The sequence below is a fragment of the Portunus trituberculatus genome, chromosome 18 (genome assembly GCF_017591435.1).
Source record: "Portunus trituberculatus isolate SZX2019 chromosome 18, ASM1759143v1, whole genome shotgun sequence".
Taxonomy (NCBI): domain Eukaryota; kingdom Metazoa; phylum Arthropoda; class Malacostraca; order Decapoda; family Portunidae; genus Portunus; species Portunus trituberculatus.
This window is the reverse complement of record NC_059272.1, coordinates 14669907-14685821: the sequence shown is the minus strand read 5'-3', so window position 1 is coordinate 14685821 and position 15915 is coordinate 14669907. Positions and strand designations below refer to the sequence as shown.

At 43.8% G+C, this 15915-nt stretch overlaps 1 protein-coding gene across 1 annotated transcript; it reads right to left on the bottom strand.

Annotated features, from left to right (window-relative positions):
* Positions 1 to 7341: 7341 nt before the first annotated feature.
* On the bottom strand, positions 7342 to 14513 carry LOC123505373 (homeobox even-skipped homolog protein 2-like). The gene is made up of 3 exons (XM_045256592.1): positions 13613 to 14513; positions 13196 to 13325; positions 7342 to 7905 (listed from the first exon to the last, which is right to left on the bottom strand). Exons 1-3 carry the CDS (start codon positions 14317 to 14319, stop codon positions 7342 to 7344), a joined length of 1401 nt encoding a protein of 466 aa, XP_045112527.1. The 5' UTR covers positions 14320 to 14513.
* Positions 14514 to 15915: the final 1402 nt, after the last annotated feature.

Sequence of the window (15915 nt, the reverse complement as noted above, 5' to 3'; positions counted from 1 at the left end):
GACCTCCTTCAGAAGACTGTTATTCTCTACATCTTTTTGTCTTAAGTTAGGAAAAGAAAGTGAGAAAGAGGAGGATTAGAATTAGGAGAAGGAGGAGGAGGAGGAGAGGGATAAGGAGGGGAGGAGGAGAAGGAGGAGGAGGAGGAGGGGGAGGATTACATCGAATTACTTAAAGAAATACACATCAGAAGATTTGTTGGTAAATAAAGAGGATAATATAGTAGTAGTAGTAGTAGTAGTAGTAGTAGTAGTAGTAGTAGTAGTAGGAGGAGGAGGAGGAGGAGGAGGAGGAGGAGGAGGAAAAGAATGATGATGAGGGGAAGAACGAGAAAGAAGAGAAGGATGAGGATGGGGAGAAGGAGTAAAAAGAGAAGGATGAGAAGAAGGAAAGGAAGAACGCAAACAACAGCACCACCACCACCACCACCACCACCACCAACAACAACAACAACAACAACAACAACAACAACACCAGAGAACATAAAAAAAGAAGAAAAAGGAAAAGACACAAAAGGACAGAAAAATCACAACTTGGGTGGAAAAATACGAAAAAGAGAGAAAAAAAGAACAGAAACGAGATGAAAAATGAGAGGAGAAAATGAAGATGAAGACTTTAAGAAGAGGAGGAGGAGGAGGAGGAGGAGGAAGAGAAAGAGGTTGGCTGAGTAAGATGCGGTACACGAGTGTTTGGAATGTTAAAAAGGAAAGAGGAAGAGGAGGAGGAAGAGAAGGATAAGGAGGAGGAAGAGGAGGAGGAGGAGGGAGGAGGAGGAGGAGGAGGAAGAGGTGGAGGAGGAGAAGGAGAAGAAGGAGGAGGAGGAGGAGGAGATGGTAGATTGTGCTTCGTTTGAGGATGTAAGTGTGAGGAAGGACAATAGGAGATGTCATGGTGAAGAGAGAGAGAGAGAGAGAGAGAGAGAGAGAGAGAGAGAGAGAGAGAGAGAGAGAGAGAGAGAGAGAGAGAGAGAGAGAGAGCGTTGGCAGAAAAAAGACAGACAGACAGACAAAGAACTTTCGTATAAAAAGCAAATGAAAGCCGAGAGAACTATATACACATTGAGGTTCTAGCAGAAGAAAAATAAGAGGGATTGGATTCTCTAAGGGTGGCGTGACAAAAGGATCGCATACCTTTAAAGGGGATTAGCTGTAAGGAGGAGAGAGTAATGAGTGACTCTAATATATTACAAAACCACGATCTTGAAACTACACTAAATACACTTATGAATGACTGTATGTATGGAGGAATGTATGGATGTGAAGAAAGGAAGGTGGAAGGAGAGTGTAAGTGGAGTTTAAGAGAAAGGAAGGGGGAGTGGATAAAAAAAGAAGGATGCGGAAGAGTCTGTGAGTGATGCTCCTCCAGGGAAAGGCGTGTAGAGGGAGAGAACAAAAAGAGAAGTGATGGAGGGAAGACTGAGAGGAGGAGAGAAAAAAAAAGTGGATGATGGAAAAGAAGATGAGAGAAAGATGGAAGAAGGGAGGGAGTATGGCAGAAAGTAGGTGAGAGATATGGTGCAAAAAAAATTATAAAAGAGAAAATAAATAAGGGAAGATATATTTGATAGGAGCCAAAAAATTCAGAGAGAGAGAGAGAGAGAGAAGGGGGGGCGTTAAGAGAGTTAAAAATGAAGGAAAGAAATGTAAAAAAGGAGAAATACCGTGAAGTAAATCCAGAGGTACTGTGAAAGCAGGGAAGAAGAAAAAAAGTAGAGAGTAGAGAGAGAGAGAGAGAGAGAGAGAGAGAGAGAGAGAGAGAGAGAGAGAGAGAGAGAGAGAGAGAGAGAGAGAGAGAGAGAGGATGGAGAGAGAGGGAAGGAATCAGTTTGAAGAAGAAAGAGAGGAGGAAAGAAGATGGGAAGAATCTTAGAGAGTAGTAGAAGAGGATGAGGCGGAGGAAAAAGAAGAGGAAGAGGAAGAGGAAGAGGAGGAAAAGAGGCGGGACTGAGAGAAGAAGATAGGAGCTGGTGGACGGAAATTTATAGCACAGGATTAAAAAAAAAAAAAAAAGAAAATAGAAAATAGTTTATATACGTAAGCGCATCAGTGATCCTTCCACACCAACACACACACACACACACACACACACACACACACACACACACACACACACGCGCTATTCTTTGCCTAGTTAAATGACTTTCTCAGCCTTATTATCTTTGCCTCGTTAGTCGTCCTCTATGTCTCAGTGAAGGCTCCATCCACTCCAGGGTCACGCGTCCTAGTGTCTCCTTTACGCGTGCGACGAGGCCCGGGGAACACAAAGGAACACAGAGGAAGGCACACGCAGCAGCATATTTGTTGTCCCTTACAAGACTTCTTTGTGATAAGTTAAGCTGTCTCGTATGATGTATGAGGTGCAGAGAGAGAGAGAGAGAGAGAGAGAGAGAGAGAGAGAGAGAGAGAGAGAGAGAGAGAGAGGGGGGAGGAGAGTCTTTTCCTTTTCTTTTTCGCTTATTCTTTTATCTTATCTTTCCTGTTTCTCTTTCCCTTTCCTCCATTTCTTCTTTTTTTTTCTCATCTTCCTTGTCTCTCTTTCTTACTCCCTCATATGTTTCTCATTTTTTTCTTTCCTCTTTTCCCTTTCCCTTTGTATCTCTTTTCTCCTTCCTCTTCCTATTCTCTTCGACCTCTTTTCTTTCTTTTTTCCTTCTCTCCTCTTTTCATCCTCTTTCTTACACTCTTCCCTCTCTCTTGCTCGGGTATTTTCCTTCCTGTTTTGCATCTGCTTCTCTCCACCTTTCTCCTCTCCTCTTTTGTCCCTCTCTCCTCCTCTTCTTTCTTACACATCTTTTCTCGTTCCTGTCTTTCACCTACTCCTCTTTCCAGCTATCTCCTCTCCTCTTTTATTCCTCTTTCCTCCTATTCTTTCTTACTCATCTTTGCTCTTCCTCTGCTTCTCTTTCCACCTTTCTCCTGTACTCTTTGTTCCTCTCTCTTCTTCTTTCTTGCTCATCGTTTCTCGTTCCTGTTTTTCACCTGCTCGTCTTTCCTGCAGCACTCTCGCCCACAACAGCACTGCAACACCACATGGGACGCTGCAGTGCTTCCTCTGCTGACCTCACATAACTCACTACCTGACGACTCTGCTTCGCTTTCTTTTTTATTGTTTATCTGAGAAGTGAGTGTGTTCCAGGAGAGAAGGAGGAAAAGGAGGAGGAGGAAGAGAAGGAAGAGAAGGAGGAGGAGGAGGAGGAGGAGGAGGAGGAGGAGGAGGAGGAGGAGAAGGAGGAGAAAGAAGAGAAACAGCTTCATACAGCTTACGGAGTTCTGGCCAGCGGTGTCTGCGGCAATATTTTAACTTCCTGGCACTGGTCTCTCTCTGTTTTTTTAGGTACACAAGTGGAGGCAGAGCACAGTTAGACCGCAAAGGCTAGAATATAAAGGCCAGGGAAACAAGCAACGATATATGTAAAAACCCATGCCACAGATGTTGTTTCATAAGTAAAGAAATACAAGAGAAGGGAAAGCAAATCTACAATTAATTTGGATGCAGCAAAATTTCTGACCGCACGCGTTGCTGTTTCTGAATCCCTTACTCTCACATTACGAACTGAATTCCCAACAAAAATGCTTGATAAATGATGCAGCGTACGTGCCGTCCACCACCGCGACATTGCCCGGTTGTGTAGGGCCGAGAGTCCAGGCTAGTATTCTCAAACACTTCTACGCTTCACCTCCAAAAGGCTTCATCTAAATTTACACGAGTTTTTAGGTGGTTTTACGGTTTTAAAGGCAGATTGACATGATTTCTGCATTATTATCTGAAGAATTACTCTTAAAAACCCCGCTAATCATCTTTGTGGCCCTGGAAAATAGTCGTGGTGAGAGAGCAAAGCGTTTCTGAATACGGACCCAGACCAGACCACACCAGACCAGACCAGACAAGCCATCCAGGCACTCACGCCGCCTCGGCACTACCACCACCACCGCCACTACCACAGCCAGCAGGAAGCCACGGTCCGGGAAACTCTGAGTGCGATTTCATGTCGGTCGCGGGATCAAGGTGTTGGCTGGAGCTCCGTTGAGTCTTCGGGGCTGCGCGACGATATGCTGGGAGGACGATGAGTGTTGTGTGCGACGAGCCGTGACTTGAAATGCTCCCCTCTACCCCAGCCCACTCAAGCACTTCTTTCCCTCCACCCAGCGCTGTCACGGGAACTTTTCACACAGGGCTCCGGTTTGAAACGCTGCGCTCAATCAATTCTTTCTCTCCGCCAATGCTGTCACGAGGAACTTTTGACATGGAATGTGATTTGAAACGCTCCTCCCGCTCTATTCAATATTTTCCCTCCAGTAGCGCTGCCACGGGGTACTTTAAACCCTTTCAGTACTGGGACGTATTTTTTACCTTGAGTTTTGGATATAACTAGATGATTTTATTGACATTAGGAAGGTTCTATAGAGGTCAGAAGATTAATGGTCACAGTCTTCGCTCTTTTAATCCCCCAACATAAGTATCTGAAGCTATATAAAACCACCAAATAGTAAACAGAATGAATATAGAAAGGCGTCATGGCACTGAAGGGGTTAAGACAGGAAGTTCAGTGAAGGCTCTAATATATCTTCACCTGGAACACTATGCCACTTTCTTCACTAATGATTGTCACGTATTTATGTTTCCGGAGAGAGAGAGAGAGAGAGAGAGAGAGAGAGAGAGAGAGAGAGAGAGAGAGAGAGAGAGAGAAAGGGGGTGTGAGTATCGATAACAATGCCAATTCAGAGTCCGTTTTCTCTCTCTCTTTCTCTCTCTCTCTCTCTCTCTCTCTCTCTCTCTCTCTTTCTTTTCGTTCTCTTCTTTCCTTTCACTTTCTTTTTTTCTCGCTTCTTTCATTCTTTCTTTTTTTTTCTTTTCCTTCACCCTAACTGTCTCGTGTCATAATATCACAATATCCGCCTCCTCCTCCTCCTCCTCCTCCTCCTCCTCCTCCTCCTCCTCCTTCTCCTCCTTTTTCTTCTTCTTTCGCCTCCTCATCTCCGGTTTTATATCCTAACGTTCCCTCGCCTGTTTTCCCATCAAATTCGCCCCCTTCCTCCTCCTCCTCCTCCTCCTCCTCCTCCTCCTCCTCCTCCTCCTCTTCCTCCTCCTCCTTCTCTTCCTCCTTCTCTACTTTTCTTTTCTCCTCTTCCTTCTATTCTTCTCATCTTTCTTCTCTTCTTACATTTTTCTCATTATCAAGTTTTCCTTCTCTTAGCCTCTCTCTTTCGTCGTCCTCCTCTTCTTCTTCTTCTTTCTCCTCCTCCTCCTCCTCCTCCTCCTCCTCCTCCTCATCATCATCATCATCATCTATCTCCTCCTCCTGCTCTTTTCATTTTTTCTTCATTATCTCTCTCTCTCTCTCTCTCTCTCTCTCTCTCTCTCTCTCTCTCTCTCTCTCTCTCTCTCTCTCTCTCTCTCTCTCTCTCTCTCTCTCTCTCTCTCTCTCTCTCTCTCTCTCTCTGTACACAATTTTCTTTTCTACCCTCATCGTCGTCATCATTGCTGTAGACTTCCTCCTCCACCTCCTCCTCTTCCTCCTTCTCCTCCTCCTCCTCCTCCTTCACCTTTTCCCCTACCATGATTGTTAAAATGGATGACGGCAATATGGAGAAGGTGTTTCCAATATAGTGTCAAGAGTCAGCGTCCAATAAAGGAGAAGCTCTAGTGTTGCTAGTAAAGAGAGGAACTTTGGCGCCTTGCTTACTTCCTTCCTTCCTTACCCTCAGTCGTGTTCCAGGTGTGAATGTCCGCACCTGGGCTCTTCTGTGTGTGTGTGTGTGTGTGTGTGTGTGTGTGTGGGTGGGTGGGTGGGTGGGTGTGTGGGTGGGTCATTTATTTGAAAGAAGTCTTATTGAGTAAGGGTTGAAAATGAGTATACATTTAGATAAGATTAATTTTCTGTGTGTGTGTGTGTGTGTGTGTGTGTGTGTGTGTGTGTGTGTGTGTGTGTGTGTGTGTGTGTGTGTGTGTGTGTGTGTGTGTGTGTGTGTGTGTGTGTGTGTGTGTGTGTGTGTGTGTGTGTGTGTGTGTGTGTGTGTGTGTGAAGCGCCTGCATTTCCTTTCATAAAAGTTGAGGAGACTGTGTTAAGAGTTCAGAGAACGTAGGAGGAGAGAGAGAGAGAGAGAGAGAGAGAGAGAGAGAGAGAGAGAGAGAGAGAGAGAGAGAGAGAGAGAGAGAGAACGCGAGGGCATGACTGAGAGGAACGCTCTCTCTCTCTCTCTCTCTCTCTCTCTCTCTCTCTCTCTCTCTCTCTCTCTCTCTCTCTCTACCATGGCTCTCCTCTTGACTCACTTCCAGAAAACCTGTGACAGAATAAATTAAAATATGTGTATTTTTACATGGACACACACACACACACACACACACACACACACACACACACACACACACAGAGAGAGAGAGAGAGAGAGAGAGAGAGAGAGAGAGAGAGAGAGAGAGAGAGAGAGAGAGAGAGAGAGAGAGAGAACATAAGAACATAAAAAAGAGGGAAGCTGCAAGAGTCCGCCAGGCATATACGAGGCAGTCCCTGTGTGTTTAATCTACCTAATTCCATCTATCATCCCCATCCATGAACTTATCTAACCTTCTTTTAAAGCTCCCTATTGACTCAGCTCTGACTACATGACCACTGAGACCGTTCCACTCATCAACCATCCCATTCATCAATCAAACCCACCCACCCATCCTTACAAATCCCAACCTTTTCTGTGTTAACGAGGCAGACAACTCCTCCTTTTATTCAAGTGCATTACAAGTGAGGACACATCTTTAAATAGCCGCCATCGATTCCCTCATTGCGGCTCCCCACTCAGGTGATAACGATGTATACACTTGTTGTCTGGGCAAGGACTCTATTATTTCAACACCAATATTGGACTCCTCGCCGGCGTTTTCTTCTCCTTTCTTCCAGCACCATTGCAGCGACGTGTGCCTCGCAAGTAACACAAAGAGAGTATCGTATTTCACAACGTCAGATGCAACACGATATGACGATATAAATGTAACCACGGAGTATTAAGAAGCACCGTTTAGGACCAGTTGTTGGGGTAAGGAATGGAGGGAAGGAAGTGGGAGGGTAGCAGGGTGTAGGTGTGTTGGTTGATGATAGTGTAGTGGAAGGTTGGAGGGGTGCGGAGTTGAAGGGGCGTCGGGGCTGTAGGTCATGTGAGGCAGAGAGAAGTGCGGAGCGAAAACTCACTGAAAATTCCACAAAAGTCTGTTCTCAGCATCACCGTCCAAACACAACCTCACCACGAACATGTCCAGAACACTCAGCCACGGCAGGAGAGGGACCCTTCAGGCACTTTCTTATTTCCTGACTCTGCAGAAGGTGGCGCTTTCTAGGAGCACATCGAGGGGTATCCTAAGGGCAGGGCGAGGAGGAGCGGCGGCTGTGGTCTGTGCCTAGTGTGGTCTGCGTGAGGGAGGGCGGCGTGGAGGTGTTTAGACTCGCCTCCACACTCACGCCCTTGCCAGCACCGTCCCCCTGGTCACGACTGGAGTCCCATAGGCAGGCAGTGGAGCGAGGCAGAGGCGGGAGGCAGGGACGAGGCAGGGGAGGCGTTGGGGTATGAGCTAGGGAGGGACGTGGGTCGTGGCTCGCCAGTAGGGGTTGTGCTGCCGGGGGTACGGAGTGCAGAAGCAGGGTAGGGTAGGGCCTGAGTGGTAAGGGTGGGGCAGGGGTCTGTGTTGGACTGTGGGCGGGAGGCAGGAAGGGATTAAGGCCGAAATGGGCGGGAAGGAAGGAGGACACAGTATGGGTGGAGAGGTGAGGCGTGAGGGGAGCGGAGGTGGCCAGTGGGTGAAGGAGGGGCGGCGCTGGGTGGGCGGCATGCAGCAGCGTGGCGGCGAGGGCGGAGTCCCAGTAGGGCCACGCAAGGGCCAGTCGCTGCCTCTTGTCCTTCATCCTTCTGTTCTGGAACCACACCTGTAGGGGACACTAGTGAGGCTTAGCTCGTGTGTGTGTGTGTGTGTGTGTGTTTCACTGTGTTTCACTGTTTCACTGTTTCACTGTGTGTGTGTGTGTGTGTGTGTGTGTGTGTGTGTGTGTGTGTGCTGCAAAGGAACAAAAGACACCACAAGTCCTATTTCTCTCCCTTTGTTCTCACCCTCGCTCCTCATTTCACCAACACTCCTTTCCCTTGCCTCTCTTCTCTTTTTTTTTTTTTTCTTATAACTCTTCTATTTTTAGGTCATATATCCTGAACTCCTTAATTCCCTAAATACATACTAGAAAATTTGACATTCTATTTTACTCTATATATCTCACTCATAGGGTTTTGCTGCCTGAGGTTGGAAAATATCTGCGTCATGCATTCAAGATTCTGTTATATGATGAACAGTCCACCTACTACAGCTTATTTATCACTTTGAATATTCAGCCCCTTCAGTACCGTGGTGCTTTTCTATATTCATTCTGATTACTATTTGGTGATTTTACACAGCTGCAGAAACTTATGTGAGGGAGTAAAATTGTGAAGACTCTGGCCATTTTAACCCTTCAGTAACAGGACGCATTTTTACTATGAGTTTTATGTACGATTAGAGGATTATATTGATATTAGGAAGAGTCTATGGAGATCAGAAGATTAATTAATGGCCACAGTCTTCACTATTTTAATGCCCAACATGAGCTTCTGAAACTGAATAAAATAACTAAATATTAACCAAAATGAATATCTATACTCTTCATGGTACTGAAGGGTTAATCTCCTGACTTCCATAGACCCTTCCTTATGTCAATTAAATGATCTTGTTATACACAAATCACAAGGTAAAAATGCGTTTCAGTACTGAAGAGGTTAACAAGAAACGATGAACTATTTGGAAGGACACAAAAGAAAAATGTTATTAAAAGATAGATTGATGGCAGAGTTTCCTTTAGTTTACCTTACAATGCGCGTGAAAGAAAATGATAACATAGAATTAAAGAAAATGAAGAGAGAAGCTTTGTAATGGATAACTCTTATATTGTTGAGATGCTACATTATTGCTGTTCATGTTTCCCGTGTGATTCATTATTCAGTCGTAATAGGAGAGTGATTGTATCCTTCTATTATAGTGAGTTTATTTTACCGTCCTTCCCCTCTCTCTCTCTCTCTCTCTCTCTCTCTCTCTCTCTCTCGTCAATAGTTCCCTCATTTTCCTCGACTACTGTCTCCGTTCCTGGCTTCACTTATGCATGCAAGGGAGTGACAAGGAGTTAATGTTAATGCAGCCAGAAACCAAGAGAGGGTGGATTAATCATCGTATAGCTTATTGAGGAAGTGAACAAATATACGAGGTTACGTTTGTGTGTGTTCTGATTGTGTTTCAGGTATTTCAGGTGTTTCAAGTTTTTTGTGTGTGTCTGTTATTTTTTTTTAATGTAAGAGTGGAAAACTGGCCAAGGACAACAAAAAAAAAAAATGCACACTCAGTCGCCAATCCTCTTACATATTTGACAGGGTTAAGCAAATGACCGGGAAAAATGACTTGAAACTTCCCTCTTAAATGAAGTCAAATCATAGGAAGGTGGAAGGTGGAGTTCCAGAATTCACCAGAGAAATGTATGAATGACTGAAAGTACTGGTTAACTCTTCCATGAGAAATATTGGACAGAGTATGGGAGTGAATGATTGAGAAGTTAGGTTAGGTTAGGTTAACTGTTGCATTAGAGTTGGACAGGTGAGAAGAAGAAGAAAACCTTGTACAGCGAGACCACAGGAGGAGGGGAGACATGCAGTTAGCAAGATCAGAAGAGCAGTTAGCATGAAAATAGTGATAAAAGATAGCAAAAGGTGCAACATTCCGGCGGTGAGAAAAAGGCTGAAGACAGTCAGTTTTAGTGTTTTGGTTGCGTTTTCGTGTGTTTTGGGTATGTTTCGGATATTTTGGTGTGTTTGCTTGTATTTTGAGTATATTTCGAATGATTTGGTGTGCTTGCGTGTATTTTAAGTGTGTTTCGAGTGTTTTGGTGTGTTTGCGTGCATTTTGGAAGTTTCGAATGTTTTAGGTTAGTTATCGTGCATTTTGAGTGTGTTTCAAATGTTTTTCTACGTTCGCGTGTGGTGTAGATGTATTTCGAGGGTTTGGGTGTGCTTGCGTGTATTTTGAGTGTATTTCGGATGTTTTCGTTGCGTTTGCGTGTATTATGGGTGTGTTTCGAATGTTTGGGTGTGTTTGCGTATATTCTGTGTATGTTTCGAATATTATGGTTGAGTTTGCGTGTGCTTTGAGTGTGTTTCGAATATTTTTTGTGTGTATTTTCCTGTATTTTAGGTGTGTTTCGAATACTTTGGTGTGTTTGCATATATTTTGAGTGTGTTTCGAGTGTTTTCCCTATTCTTTTTCTTATCTCGCTTCTCTTCTTGTATTTTCAGAAAGATTAAGGTAAAGTTACTATTGAGAACGTACTTGGTATTCCTACGCATGCAGTTTTTGGTGAGTACACGGTTATCTAGTTGCGTTATTTTCGTGTCTTTACCATGCTTGCTGATGGATGCTTCTGGTTCTTTACACGCTGGACATAATTTTTAGTTTCTCGGCCGCAATATCTTACTTTTCATTTATCTATTTTCATTTTTAGGGGCCTTGAGTAGTTCTTTTGTTTCACTCAAGGGTTATCCATGCATCAACCGAGTTTACGTAGATGTAACACGCGCGTGCAGTGTATCATGAATGTGACAGTATGGGTGATGTCACTTTAACCCCTTGAGTGCTATGACAGGTTTCTATATTTATTCTGCTTACTATATGGTGACTTTATACAACTTCAGAATCTTATGTGAGAGACTGAAATAGTGAAATAGTAAAATGGTCTAATCGTACACAAATCTTAAAGTTAAAAACGTGTCCCAGTATTGAAGGGGTTAATCTCTTCAGTATACCATGACGCGTTTCCATATTTATTCTGCTTACTATTTGGTGATTTTATATACAGCTTCAGAAATTTATGCGAGGGATTTAAATAGTGAAGATTCCGGCCATTAATCTTCTAACCTCCATAGACCCTTCTTAATGTCAACAAAATGGTTATTATCTTACACAAATCTCAAGGTAAAAATGTGTCCCATTATTGAAGGAGTTAATCTTTTCAGTACCATGACGCGTTTCCATATTCATTCTGCTTACTGTTTAGGGATTTTCTACAGCTTCAGAAATTTATGTAAGAATTAGAATAGTGAAGACTCCTGCCATTAATCGTCAGACCTCCGTAGACACTTCCTAATATCAATAAAATGGTCTAATCGTACACAAATTTCTAGATAAAAATATGTCCTAGTATTGAAGGATTAAGCCAATAGTTATGACAAGTGACTCAGCTTTGACGTACATGGAGTGAAATGAGATAGAGACATGACGCGGTGTTGCCTCTGGAAGTAAAAGAATCTGCCAAGCTGACCTCGCCTCTCAGTCATCACACAATAATTATTTTCGAGGTAAGCATCTTTTCCTTCACTGCATCATGACATTGCCTATATTATGAAACTTCTATTCCGTACCTCCTCTACGCTTCAAAGGCTCTAGTTGAAATGATACGGGTTTTTAAGAGTGATTTTATAGTTCTAGTGACAGATTAATAATATTTCCACACTCCTAGAAAGAGAATTAATCTTGAGAACCCGGCTGATCATCTCTGTAGCCTTGGATAGTAGTAGTGGTGAGAGAGCAAAGCGTTTCTAAATACGGATTATCTGTAATTGTAATACAGAGACATTAGAAAGTGTTTAATCTCTTCAGTACCAGAACGCGTTTTCATATTAATTCAGGTTACTATTTGGCGATTTTATACAGCTTCGGAAACAGAGTTGGGATTACAATATGAAAGATTCCTGGCCATTAATATTCTGACCGTCATAGACCCTTCGTAATACAAATAAAATAGTCTAATCATACCTAAAAATCAAGATAAAAATGCGTCTCAGTATTGAAGAAGTTAAATTCGTCTCGTTACAGTGTGTGTCCTTACTAAACTCCTTGTCATGATACCAGTACATGTTTGGCGTGACTGAAATAAGTGTACATGAATAATATAATTGCAAGTTACCACACATATATTGAATCACTACGAAATCTATTGTTATTCTTGGTCATACTTTTCATAATAGGACGTTAAAGTTAGTGGGAGTGATAGTGAGTTTAGCAAGTGCATTTCAGTATTTTGTTATCATGAAATTTCTCAGCTCCCGACTGATTCATTGTAGTGTAGAAAGAATCTCAAGAAGCAACGGGTCTTTAGCGCCTCTTCATATAACAAAAAGAATGAGTTATTTTAATGATTTCAGTGATAGTAAATGGGAGAATAAACCAATGAATTATTTCAAATGCATTATTTCAAACACCGCCATTAACGCCACAATCAAATACCAAAATATATCAAAACCACAAAATCAAACCAATATTACTTAACAAGCACAAGTAATAGCGGTGGAAGTACACAACAAACGGTTTCCTAGCGGGTGGGCTTTCAGATAGGAGGTTCCCCCCAAAAAAAGTATCCCCTTTAGCCCATAAATTCCCGTGAAAAGCCCACATGGTATAAAAAAAAAAAAAACAATGGTGATAACAATGACATCCGTAATCTTAACTTCTTTCCGAGACTCACCAACAATATTTGATGACTCATTACACTCACACGCAACAAGAAACCATAAGTTACTAGAAGGTATGTCTCATTTTATCATGGGGATCGCATTTGTTTACATTATTGATAGAATTTTTTTTGGAATATATTTATTTTTGTTAGATTTGATTACCTCAGTTGTCTTATTTGAACTTGTAAGCGACAGAAAGGCATGGGCGGGGTGACTATAGCATCTTATGAGGGCAAAGACGTCTGGCAAGAATGAATATACTTTTCGGTGAAGCTGAGTTGTAAAATACACTATAAGGAATCTTTTTTAATGGAAATTTAAACACGAATAAAAAAAAAAAAAAAAAGATCAGTAGTAGGTAATGTCTTAAAAATCTTGACAATTTCTGTAAACTCCAGGGAAAAAGCTTGAGGGAGAGGATTAATGGGTGGGTATTGTTTTGATATGGTGTATGTGGTAGGTGTGGTGACGATGATGTTGGGTGATGGCAGTGGTGGTGGTAGTATTCAAGGCGGGATGATAGCAGTGGTGATGACATTGATGGCGGTGATGGCAGTGGTGGTGATGGTGTTCAAGGCGGGGTGATGGCAGTGGTAGTGACATTGATGGCGGTGGTGGCAGTGGTGGCGGTGGTGGCAGTACCTTAATGGTGGCCTCAGGAAGGTTCAGCTCGGCCGCCAGCTCGCACCGTCGGGGACGACTCACGTAGTTCTCCCTCAAGAACTCCCGTTCGAGGCGAGACACCTGCTCCCTGGTGAAGGCCGTGCGGTACCTGTCGGGGCAGAACCTATCAGACAAACCTGGTTGTATTTCTTCCTACACTCAGCCTTCCCGCAACTTCCATCTTTGCACGGCGTTACTCTAATGGACTACAGATTGTTCTGTACTTTTGTACAGAACAATCTGTAGTCCATTAGAGTAACGCCGTGCAAAGATGGAAGTTGCGGGAAGGCTGAGTGTAGGAAGAAATACAACCAGGTTATTCCCTAGCATATCATGGATTGTATCAGTGTTTTCGTTCTTGCATCTCACATCATTTGGTGGCTTCGCAAGCCTCACCTGCGAATGCCAGAGTCGTGCGTGGTGTCGGTGGTGGCTGTGGCGGGAGGCAGGTGGTCGTTGCCGCCACTCTGGTACAACGGGGCCTCAGTTGCTGCCCCGCCGAGCTCCTCTGGCCCGCGTTGTGACCCACCTCGCAGGCCTCCCACGCTGGGAGGGCGGTGTGGGGACTCCTCTACCTGGCGACGCGAAGACTCCGGTAGGGCGGTGGCGGCGTGCGGGGAGAATGGTAGGGCGTCCCTCTGGCACGGGGAGTGTCGAGGGTCGCGGCAGGGTGTGTCTGTGAGGTGTTCCACGGACTGGGTGACGGAGGCCAGGCTGGTGGCGGTTGTGTGCAGGCTCCCGTCGGGAGGCTCCGCCGCCATCCCTTCACCCAGCAACGGGGCGGGGCGGTGTGTGTGTGGGTGGTGGGATGTGGTGTACAGGGGGAGGGTTTGGCGTGGCTGCGGGTCGTGGGTGGGTACAGTGCTGAAGGGCGGGGGAGGGGCGACGTCGCGGGACTCTGGCGTAAGGGCTGCCAACTGGTGCTTGTCCTCTAGGTTGTGAAGGGCGAGGCGCAGCGGCGTGAGGGGTGAGGGCTCAGCGGGTGAGGCCGCCGGAGTGTGTGGCGGGGTGACGGGCATGGCAGCACCCTCAGAAGGACAGGATGATCCTGCCGGCCGGGCAAACAGCCGCAATAGAGAGCAGTCCCTCCGGGGCCGCTCCATCACCAGCCGGGGCCGCCACGCTCAGCGACGCTGTGCCACCGCCGGGGGAAAACAAGCATGAAGTATTGACAATGCAATTACATCAGTGACAGCTGGACATGCAACAGTGTGAAGGACTAAAGGGAACGATGTTGAAATAACTTGCGCCGTCAAAATGGAGAACCACCTCCCAGTGGCCTGTAGGCCTGTACTGCACCTACACTTTTCGGCTCCTTGCTATTTTAAGGGACGGTAAATAAGCGCTATTTATTCGTTATATTTTATTTTTTTACTTACTTATCTATCAAACATTTGTTTTTTTATTTTATCTATGATTTTTTTTAGTCCCTATGCATGCATTAAGAATAATCTATAAAAGTATGTTTGATAAAGATAAGACTTTTTCTAATATTTTAAATGCCTTGCGGCTTTTGAAAGTGGTCGAATACTTCAAATGCTAAATACATGAGAAGATTATAAAAAGTAGTATAATGGAAATCTGAGTGAGAGATACATCGCCTGGGTTACCTGTGACATCATTAATCCTTTTGCCGATGTGGCGGCTTCTCGTTAACCCTCATAGCACCGTAAAAATTGTTTGCACGGAGACACAAGAGAGAATAGAAAGAGAACAGAAGGCTAACTTTGTATTTCTAGGTGACGAAGCAAATTCTAAGAGAGATCAGCAAACAAGTAGTACCAAAAAGTTATTAGTATCGAAAGGAAACATTTGCAGGGAAATAGTTAAAACTACTCTTAACACGAAGAGTTGTATGCATGACTGTCTAATGGATAACGTGTGCATATGATGGCGCCATGACGCTGCAGGTCAGAGCGTCAAAAGGTTGCTGCATATATGGATGAGTGGAAGAGAACAAGGAGAAACGGAGAGAAGGAGGAGGTGAAGGAGGAGGAAAAAGATGAAAAGAAGAAAAGAAAAGAAGAAAAACGGGGAAGAACAGGAACAAGAATTAAAAAAAAGTATCAATAAGAGAACAAGAGAGCAAGAATAATTAATAAACCTGGTATTAGATTATTAGTGTCAATTTACGATCACTCATGGTTTGTATTTTCTTCCACAAGAGCAATTAAATAGTATCACAGCGCCTCGTTTTTTCATGTGTAATTCAGACTCATTTTCTCAAATACTTCTGTGTTTCACCTCCACTATTTCAAAAGGCGTTATTTAAATTTACACAATTTTTTTAAAGGTGTTTTTACAGTTCTATAGGCAGAATGAAAAGATTTCTATATCATTAAGTGGAGAAACACTCTTGAAAACCCCGCTCATCATCTCTGTGGCCTTGGAAAATAGTCGTGGTGGGTGAGAGAGTACAGCGTTTCTGAATACGGGCATCAGAACCTGTGTTATTTGTGGTTGCAGTCTAACTCAGCCCTCACAAACCCAATATTTTCATCAAGTGCATCGCCTCTCCAGCAGTCTACACTTGAAAAATGGTAATGAAATAAACAGGTAATGACATGAATGATAAACCAACATTGTAATCTACGGGCAGTAGTATTTCTTATTTGTTCACAACTGTTATTATTTCGATCGAGAATTTTTTTCAGCTGAGGGCATTTTGTTTCATTCTTTTATATATATATATATTTTTT